The sequence below is a fragment of the Ciona robusta genome, chromosome 9 (genome assembly GCF_009617815.1).
Source record: "Ciona robusta chromosome 9, ASM961781v2".
NCBI lineage: Eukaryota > Metazoa > Chordata > Ascidiacea > Phlebobranchia > Cionidae > Ciona > Ciona robusta.
This window is the reverse complement of record NC_143243.1, coordinates 220,895-230,763: the sequence shown is the minus strand read 5'-3', so window position 1 is coordinate 230,763 and position 9,869 is coordinate 220,895. Positions and strand designations below refer to the sequence as shown.

General features: G+C 42.7%; 2 protein-coding genes across 4 annotated transcripts; both read right to left on the bottom strand.

Moving 5' to 3' along the window:
• Window positions 1–353: 353 nt before the first annotated feature.
• Window positions 354–5,253, bottom strand: LOC149730509 (annexin A7-like). Its single transcript, XM_089883909.1, has 7 exons — window positions 4,706–5,253; window positions 3,057–3,151; window positions 2,759–2,893; window positions 2,257–2,406; window positions 1,711–1,878; window positions 1,338–1,526; window positions 354–705 (listed from the first exon to the last, which is right to left on the bottom strand). The coding sequence occupies exons 1-7, from the start codon at window positions 4,830–4,832 to the stop codon at window positions 586–588; spliced, it is 984 nt and encodes a 327-aa protein (XP_089740035.1). The 5' UTR covers window positions 4,833–5,253; the 3' UTR covers window positions 354–585.
• Window positions 5,254–5,397: 144 nt separating this feature from the next.
• Window positions 5,398–9,567, bottom strand: LOC149730508 (carbonic anhydrase 1-like). Of its 3 annotated transcripts, XM_089883899.1 has the most exons (12): window positions 9,434–9,567; window positions 9,053–9,201; window positions 8,768–8,875; window positions 8,406–8,532; window positions 8,152–8,199; window positions 7,713–7,880; window positions 7,082–7,233; window positions 6,873–6,932; window positions 6,703–6,815; window positions 6,378–6,528; window positions 5,905–6,029; window positions 5,398–5,584 (listed from the first exon to the last, which is right to left on the bottom strand). In XM_089883899.1, the coding sequence occupies exons 1-11, from the start codon at window positions 9,486–9,488 to the stop codon at window positions 5,925–5,927; spliced, it is 1,236 nt and encodes a 411-aa protein (XP_089740025.1). In that variant the 5' UTR covers window positions 9,489–9,567; the 3' UTR covers window positions 5,398–5,584; window positions 5,905–5,924. The 3 variants fall into 3 exon arrangements, with proteins under 3 accessions (XP_089740025.1, XP_089740024.1, XP_089740026.1); XM_089883898.1 differs by lacking the exon at window positions 5,398–5,584 and having other exon boundaries at window positions 5,625–6,029; XM_089883900.1 differs by lacking the exon at window positions 5,398–5,584 and having other exon boundaries at window positions 5,625–6,029; window positions 8,472–8,532.
• Between the last annotated feature and the right edge of the window lie 302 nt (window positions 9,568–9,869).

The following is a 9,869-nucleotide window of genomic DNA, read 5'->3' as shown; positions in this document are numbered from 1 at the left end:
GGTCCTCTTTCTAGGGTTTGATGTTGAGTGTCTTACCCAAGAACCCGGTGGCTTCAAGCCCTGGACCCGAACCCTTTGGCCAAACAAATGTTATGTAATATATGTGTAGTGGTTTACTGACGACTCAGACAATTTGTCCCTGGCATTTTGACTCAGAAAAAGACCTATTAATGCCATGTAGACGAAATGAGTAACTTTTCTTAATTGGTTGGACTATACAAGTTACATTCAATATCAACCAGGTTTGTTAATAGTAAAAGGAAAGAGAATAAAATTTATAAGTAGATACTCTGATATTGTACATTTAGTTTGCCATAAACACAATATTAATGTTGGCTTGTATGAACAACAAATAACATCTGTCTTGCATTTATTGCTTTCTACACAGATTATAAAACACACGCTTAATAACAACACGACACATCTAAATACATTGCAGCTAGTATAGGGGACAGTGCGCTTATTTATTTATTGGGAATTAGGATTTATTTTTTCGAATATTTTTATTCTTTGGGCTAAATATGTGATTTCAACACAGCTTCTTAAGATATTTCTAATTAAGATCTTTTTTTAATAATTAGTTAATTATGAAATAACAGCCAACAGTAGTTTCTCATAATCTCCACTAGTGTCGCCCTTGATGAATTTCTCGAGCGAACTTTTGTACATCGCTTGAAATCTTTCTTTTATTTCAACCATGTCCACCTGGGGATTGTAAAGTTGAATAAACCAAGGATCCTGGGTTCGAATCCAGGCCAGGGTTGGAGAACCAGGGATCCTGGGTTCGAATCTAGGCCAGGGTTGGAGAACCAGGGATCCTGGGTTCGAATCTAGGCCAGGGTTGGAGAACCAGGGATCCTGGATTTGAATACAGGCCAGGGTTGGAGAACCAGGGATCCTGGGTTCGAATCCAGGCCAGGGTTTGAGAACCAGGGATCCTGGGTTCGAATCCAGGCCAGGGTTGGAGAACCAGAGATCCTGGGTTCGAATCTAGGCCAGGATTGAATAACCAGGGATCCTGGATTCGAATCCAGGCCAGGGTTGGAGAACCAGAGATCCTGGGTTCGAATCCAGGCCAGGGTTGGAGAACCAGGGATCCTGGGTTCGAATCCAGGCCAGGGTTGGAGAACCAGAGATCCTGGGTTCTCATCCAGGGTTGGAGAACCAGGGATCCTGGGTTCAAATCCTGGTCAGGGTTGGAGAACCAGGGATCCTGGGTTCGAATCCAGGCCAGGGATGGAGAACCAGGGATCCTGGGTTCGAATCCTGGTCAGGGTTGGAGAACCAGGGATCCTGGGTTCGAATCCAGCATCACATCATTATAAGTTGTAACTTACTTCTGATCGTGTGACAACCAGCCTTATAAGCGCGTCATCTTTTGTACCAGCTCCCTTCATTGAGTCGTGTAACCTCTTGGCAAAGAAAGATGGCGGGCACTCAGCGATCCTCACCACCATCTTAAGGGCCATCTCGATGTCACCCGAGAACTCACTTTCAATCGCTTTGATGATGTCTTTCTTAGATATCTATGGATGAAGGAGGTATGTTGAACATTTTGGTGGATTAGGTGTGTAGCTTTTTTTGCATAACTAACAATTTTGACAACCCATTAGTGACCACTGGGTTGGAGAAATTGCCGATATTTAAACAACTACAAAAGTATTTGCAGGATCTGTAGCTTAAACTGCCTGATTAACCTGCCATCCCCACCTTTTTATACTGCCTAAATATTTCACGTAGTTGTCCGAAACTCCTTGTGCACAAAATCCTGTTGAACGTTGCTTCGTCTGTTCCCATTTTCTTCTCCCCGGCTTTGTATAAAGATTCCGCATCAATCTTGGCGTGTTCTTCATTGGGGGGGCTGCCATCCCGTGCACCCTGGGTTTTATAAGGTGGGTAAATAACATACCTTGACGTTTTATTTACTTTATGTGATTCTGCATGCTCACTTTACAATGTTACTTTATTTGAGCAACGTAAAAACTGTTTAAACTGTAGATTGTTTGATGTAAAACTACAAACTAATGTCTAAAAAAGTTATGAAAAAGAAAACACAATTTTAGTTTGTTTTTTTTTCCACTTTAAACCCAGGAAGTTATCTTAATTAAGTTATAATCAAGAAGCTGTAGTTTTAATAACCCCGGTTCAAAGATTTGCCAATTTCCCAACAATTTTGGAACAACTTAATTTTATTTAAAAATATTTTTACTCTACTAATATTTCCCAGAAAAATAATCCATATCCTCAATTCCTCACATTGTTTAGAGAAACAAGCAACTTTCTGAAATCCCCGCTGGTGTCCCCGGTGATATCTTTCTCAAGTTCATGTTTATTTTCCTTCTTGTAAACTTCACGAATCTCTTTAATTTGTTGGTTCGTTCGTGAAGCGAGGATCTCAACCAAGGTCTGGATGGATGTGTACAATGTGAGTGGGTGAGTTTTGTGTGGTTGATTATTTGGAACAATTGGTATTCTGCTTTTCATAGCAATTGGCATGTTTGTTTGTTTAACAAAAAAATATTTTTACAAAACAACTGAGTGTCTGAACAAATAATTTCAAACTATTTTAAAATATTTTTTTTCTGTTTATAAAAAAATGGTGAATGCAATATACTTTGGCTCTGCTTGTTTGTATGGACATCTAACAGCAGGGTAAAATTTGTTTTAGGTCAAAACTGTGTGTCTAAAACATATAATGTTACTACTGTATCCAAAGTTTGTAACATTACACAAGTTATCCACAATAACATCAACTCACTGTCTCAGTTGTCCCAACCCCTTTAATAGCTCCATACAAACACTTTGCATCAAACAAAGCAGATGGCTCCATCAACGCAATTGCTAAGTCGCAGAAATTCCCGCCGATCTCAGACTTGATGTCTTTCATTAAATCCTGGAAATAAAATATTTAATTTGTAATTACTTTGGAAACTTTAATCCCCACAATTGACACCATTTTCAAATTATTCAAAGAATGTCAGAAGTTAAACTTGAATCAAAACACATTTATGTTAAATATTCAACGGAGTTTAAATACTTAAACTTTATGAACTTACCCGTCCGAATGCTTGTTTGTAAGATTCACGAATCGCTTGTCGTTGTTTGTTCGAACGATTCGCTATGATTTCTATGAGCGTCTTCTCGTTGGTGCCTGTTTAAATAGAATATTTATCTGAAATTCAAAAATATTGTGGTAGTAACATCCACCCAACCCCTCCCTAACCCCCAACACCCATCCAACCCCTCCCTAACCCCCAACACCCACCCCTAACCCCTCCATAACCCCAAACACCCACCTAACCCCTTCCTAACCCCAACACCCATCCAACCCCTCCCTAACCCCCAACACCCACCCAACCCCTCCCTAACCCCCAACACCCACCCAACCCCTCCATAACCCCCAACACCCACCTAACCCTCCATAACCCCCAACACCCATCCAACACCCACCTAACCCTCAACACCCATCCAACCCCTCCCTAACCCCCAACACCCACCTAACCCTCCCTAACCCCCAACACCCATCCAACCCCTCCCTAACCCCAACACCCACCCAACCCCTCCCTAACCCCCAACACCCACCCAACCCCTCCATAACCCCAAACACCCACCTAACCCTCCATAACCCCCAACACCCATCCAACACCCACCCAACCCCTCCCTAACCCCCAACACCCACCCACCCCTCCCTAACCCCATCCAACCCCTCCCTAACCCCCAACACCCACACAACCCCTCCCTAACCCCCAACACCCACCCAACCCCTCCATAACCCCAAACACCCACCTAACCCCTCCATAACCCCCAACACCCATCCAACACCCATCCAACACCCACCCAACCCCTCCCTAACCCCATCCAACCCCTCCCTAACCCCCAACACCCACCCAACCCCTCCCTAACCCCCAACACCCACCCAACACCTCCCTAACCCCCAACACCCACCCAACCCCTCCATAACCCCCAACACCCACCTAACCCCTCCATAACCCCAACACCCACCCAACCCCTCCCCAACACCCACCTAACCCCTCCATAACCCCCAACACCCACCTAACCCCTCCATAACCCCAAACACCCATCCAACCCCTCCCTAACCCCCAACATCCACCTAACCCCAACACCCATCCAACCCCTCCCTAACCCCCAACACCCACCTAACCCTCCATAACCCCCAACACCCACCCAACCCCTCCCTAACCCCCATCCAACCCCTCCCTAACCCCAACACCCATCCAACCCCTCCCTAACCCCCAACACCCACCCAACCCCTCCATAACCCCCAACACCCACCCAACCCCTCCCTAACCCCATCCAACCCCTCCCTAACCCCCAACACCCATCCAACCCCTCCCTAACCCCCAACACCCACCCAACCCTCCCTAACCCCCAACACCCACCCAACCCCTCCATAACCCCAACACCCACCTAACCCCTCCATAACCCCCAACACCCACCCAACCCCTCCCTAACCCCCATCCAACCCCTCCATAACCCCCAACACCCACCCAACCCCTCCCTAACCCCCAACACCCACCCAACCCCTCCCTAACCCGCAACACCCACCTAACCCCTCCATAACCCCAACACCCACCCAACCCCTCCCTAACCCCCATCCAACCCCTCCATAACCCCAAACACCCATTCAACCCCTCCATAACCCCCAAACACCCACCCAAACCCCCCATAACCCCCAAACACCCACCTAACCCCTTCATGGCCTTCCTCATAGCTTCAGCGTCATGTTGTGCAGAGAAACCTGGGTGTTCCCTCACAGTTCCGTGTGTGTTCGACAACGTCATCTCAGCTAAAGCTTCCAAAACTTCTGCCATGTTTGTTCTATTGTTACAAAACAATCAAATCGAAAATACCTACAATAAAATAGATTATTATGTCACATACATTCGATAAATCGTACACAACAATCTAGTAGTCGCGCATAACAATCGAACTTTGCTGCAACGCGGTATCGACATACAATAACTATGACGTCACAGTCAATCATATCAAACCAGCGACAACTCGAACACGCCCAAGATATTACTTTACTTGAAACTACACGGTTTTTCACGTAACAATAACTGCTTTGTTACGTCTTAGATACTTTGGTATGTAACAACACTTCATTGTTACGTCACATGACTTAACAAACGACAGTATTTCATCACACAGCTTCTCAATCTAGTAAATGTTACGCAACAATGATTTCACTTTCCAGAACGTCCGTTCGTTTACGACGTCATAACAAAAATTCTAAACTCGCTGCGTCACAATCGGATATACGTCATAGCATTCAAACGTCACAAACTAGCCCACGCAACAATAAAGCTTGTCCTACTAGAGTAGCCATAAGTATATTCATTCATTCAATATAGGGGTTTATAACACCCCACCCACCGTAGTTAATTATTAATCCACACCAGTTAATATTTAATACCATCTCCACTTTCGGTTGTAACGTATACATAACCACACCCGATAACGATCTTCAACAACCAGGGTATGTTTCAAGATAAACCAATTATTTACAAGTGCCAGAAGTGATGTACGTCCCTGCTGCTGCATATTCACGTTTACCAAGGATCTATAATGATATCACTGCTTATACCATGATAACAACCAACTGTAGGTACTGATACATTTAGCACTATACAAGTATTTATGCTGTAACATGGATGATTGTACAAAGTATCTACTACTGCACACAGATACATGCATTATACTGTGAACCACTTAACAAACGCTACGTAACAATGGTCCATTATCTTCGTGGTTGATGGATCCATTACGCGGTTCGTGACGTCACAACCGTTAAGTAAAAAGGACATTAATACGTCACAATGCATGTCTTGAATATTCGAAATCTAATTAACTTGATTGACAGGTAACTCGGTGTTTCCCCACCTCCGTCATCCATTGTTTAATTATAAACGTAACAAACAAAGCTGGGGGTTATATTGTTGCGTTGGCCTCATGCTCCCTGACATTGCTAGACCGCCCTCCATTCGTATCCCTCGTAGTTGTTGCATCTGTGGGGGGGGAAGTGGGGTTGGTTGGGTGGGTTATGGGGGGGGTGTAGTGCGGCCGGTATTAAATTTCGTTAAAAAAGGAAATGGCTGTATAGCCTTAAACGCCATCCCATGCTCACTCAATACTCCCGGGGTTTAGGTGTCTCGGTAATGTTGTTACAAAAGTTACAAACTGGATAATATCGGCCGTATACATGACAGGCATATATCCATGATAACCGCGTATGTGTATAGTTGTATTAAAAATATTAAATGTATATTTGTTTTTGTTTTAAACGTGGGGAACTGTTTTACAGAGAAGAACTCGGTACTCCCCAAATCTTTGTGGCTGTAAAGGTGGAAGATTACCTGACGTGACGAAAGTTGAAACGTCCTCGGGTAAATCGTCCACACGACGTTTTGTGAACAAGGGGGCGAGGTTAAGGAACCTCGGTATTTTACACCGAGGCCGAGGATGAAGTTCGGTGTGTATCCTGACCGCACGGTGTCGCCGATGAGGCTGTGGGGTAAATTATGGTGAGTCATGTTGTATTTATGATGACACAGCATATATACACTGATATAGCCGTCCGACAATATTCTGTTATCACTGCCAAATAGGGCGATAAAAACGAAACATGTCTCATTTTACCCCAATCTACTATAACATAGTAAATGCCCCAAACACTCTTACTGTGTTATTCCGTTAGTGGGCGCTTTAAACAACGAACTTTTCCATAGTTTCGACACGGCTGGAATTTTCGCGAATATTGAATTCCATCGACCATTATCTGGATGTAATCTCTCCTGTGACGTAATAATGGATTGGTTGTGACGTTTAATAACATATTATGACGTAATTACCCTTATCATGAACGACAATGCTTGTATCTCTCCCGCCACCTCGTGGTGAAATATTTGAAACTGGAAAACAAACATGTTTTACTAACATGCATAGTAGGACGGATATCTTTAGCAACCACACGACGCATGTTTCCTTATAGGATTTTAACAACGACATACATTATGTGCTAACGTTACCCATCCCGCCCCCTAGTAATCACACCACCCACCTCTCCAGCGAAACGATCACCCCCAAACGAATGTTCGGATCCCATCATCGCATTGCTGCCCCACTTTAGCGCCATGTAGCGGACGGTTAAATTAGGGCGACCATCTTTGAATGTCGTCCACATAGTAGTGCCGTGAGCAGGGAAGATAATGACTAAGGGTATTGTTACGTGTTAATGGGTGTTTGTTATCTACGGTTACAACATGGTAGGTTGGGGTGAGATGGTTCGTTTCTTATTTTCTTTTATTGTCACATTTGGTAGCAACAAAGAATATTTACAGAATTTTATAACCGAGTATACTTAAGAAGGCGTTGTTAATTGTTAAAAACAAGAGTAGAAAATATATAGTAGGGTATAGGGGAAGAAGGGACACCTTTAGCACACAATATCCGGATATCCTAGACGTGTTTTAAACAATTAATAACGGTTTATGGGAGTCATGAGGATTTCGTTTTATAATTCTTTGAATGTTTTTTGTTTACTACTAAATGGGACGAGAAAATAGAAGTAAAAAGTGTCCCATCTTGCCCCATCCTACTGTATAATTTGGATGGTAAGGTATCCGCAGTAATATTAACGTGTTTATGGTCTATAACACCCGCAGTACTACATATATAACACCTCATCTTACCCAATCTTCCAGTGTTATGAATTATCCAACTTGCATCTTTGGTTTGTTGAAACTCCGCCACCCCACTAGCCCCGCCACAAGGGGCGTGCATGATGGGTGGGATATCTATGGGTGATTGTTGGTTGCCACGACATAATGGGTATTGTTTCCACCATAATGAAGGGGGGTCTGGAATGTTTATGACGTCACCAATCAAGCGGATAGCGTGTTTTTAAGCATTTCTGAAAACACGAGCTGGTACGCAGCCATTCCCTGTTAACCAATCAAATCGCTCCGTTACGCTTCGGTGACAACGTATTTGACGAACGTCCAAGCACTATACCAATCAAAACCCCTAACCAAAGCGTAACAGAGCGATTTGATTCGTTATGAACGGGTGCGTACTCTGTATTATAGACATTGGTCAACGGTGGTTTCGAAATCGTCGTTTACTTCTCACCTGTGTGTCTGTTGTTGTCGTAACCCCATGTCAGTCTGCCCGGGATCGCTGGAAATAAGAACAAGAAATTAGTGTGTGATGTAATTGTATATAAACCGAGGTAAAATGGATACCGTTTACACATATAATATAATATGCCATATTTGTACGGACACGGTTATATAATTCTGTGAATATTCTCTGTTTGCTAACAAAAAAACATGCATGGGCTATCTTCAATATCCGTTATTTATAATAATCCTTCTTTTTCAAACCTCTTTGGCAAATATACTTGTTCCTGTTCTCACACTCGGTACTTTCCCACCCCCCACCTAACCCACCGGAAGCTTGGAGACAATCACCGGAAGTTGTTTGTCCGGTCCACTTCCGGTACCCATTATTCTGTGGAAATATTTTTTGTTTGTTTGTATTTGTGCGACTTATCCATGGTTGCCGTAAGCAATTACCCTCAAAATAACTGCACCTCATACACACACAGACACGCGGTAATCCCCATCACACATACAATATGAATTTATATATTTGGTAACTCGTAAGCGGGCACGAGGTGTATGAAACGGCACACGGAAACAATTACTATCCAACCCCACCAATCACACACACACACCCCGCTCACCACATAACTCCCATCCCCCCACTTCCATCTTCCACCGATTCTTCTTCCGCTTGTAACGTAATCATCGCTACCCACCATCGAAGCTATGCATTGTTGCGTCACTGAGCTCTGTGACGTAATAAATTAAGGATCCTATTTATATTTTAAAGGACTCAAAATAAAATCTCTAATCTTGTTTTTAACAGCTAACAACGCTCTTTAGAGTCGTGAGGATACGGTTATATATTTGTGCAAACATTGTTTATTTACCACTAAACATGCAGCCCTACCAGCCACCGTACCCACCTTTATTACTACTAACCCTCCATCACCCCCACTACCCCAATACCGACCCCACGCCCCACATCGAGCATCGGCTTCATCGTAACTCAACTCGTCGCGAAACTTTCTGTATTCAATGTTTCCAATCTTTGCGAAGTTCTTTCCACGACAATCTGAAAAAGCATCAAAGTTAATTGCGTCTTATTAAATTTATCTTTTTAAATACGATGGCAAAGTTCAAATTGATTATAACGACTGTTTCTTTTCGATCTAATTTTCTTCTCTTCGCATTTTTAGTTAATCTGATATTCGTTAGTTATTCCATTTAAGGTAATAAATAAAAAGGCAGTTATAAAAATTAAAAAAAAAAACAGTCGTTAAAACACGTTACTTAAACATATTTACCTAAGGCATTAACATAACTTAAGCATACGAGTACGACCACCCACGTTATATACATCGTTACGTTTGGACAAAATCTACCGTGTGGTTCGCATATATTTCGCTAATTAGGTTAAGCTGGTCTGTTGTCATTTGACAATATGAATAACCTATTTACAGATGGTATATTGTACTATTGTTGTTTATATGCGTGGATTCAATTTGAAATACTATTTATAGCACATTTCGGATGTTATCCATTTTGATGCAGCTTTGTTTTACATATATATAGCAAAGAGAATAAAACCAATTTTTAATCTCTTTGTAGATAGCGACTTTTTTAAAAAAAATTTTTTAATATTTTAAAATTAAAATATTGTTGCGACACCTAGCGATTGTTAGTATGTGTCGCTAAGAAACGGAATGGCTTGGGTTAAAGGTCATGACATTTGAACCCGAC

What these genes read in the sequence shown, in the direction of transcription:
- LOC149730509 (XM_089883909.1), bottom strand. Translation starts at nt 4,832, where the DNA reads ATGGCAGAAGTTTTGGAAGCTTTAGCTGAGATGACGTTGTCGAACACA. An exon ending in TATTTAGGCAGTATAAAAAG is followed by an intron (nt 1,527 to 1,710) that starts GTGGGGATGGCA and finishes CTTCATCCATAG; the next exon opens with ATATCTAAGAAAGACATCAT. An exon ending in TGGTTGTCACACGATCAGAA is followed by an intron (nt 706 to 1,337) that starts GTAAGTTACAAC and finishes TACAATCCCCAG; the next exon opens with GTGGACATGGTTGAAATAAA.
- LOC149730508 (XM_089883899.1), bottom strand. Translation starts at nt 9,488, where the DNA reads ATGTATATAACGTGGGTGGTCGTACTCGTATGCTTAAGTTATGTTAAT. An exon ending in GGGGGGATGGGAGTTATGTG is followed by an intron (nt 8,533 to 8,767) that starts GTGAGCGGGGTG and finishes ATATTTCCACAG; the next exon opens with AATAATGGGTACCGGAAGTG. An exon ending in GTGATCGTTTCGCTGGAGAG is followed by an intron (nt 6,933 to 7,081) that starts GTGGGTGGTGTG and finishes TTTGTTTTCCAG; the next exon opens with TTTCAAATATTTCACCACGA.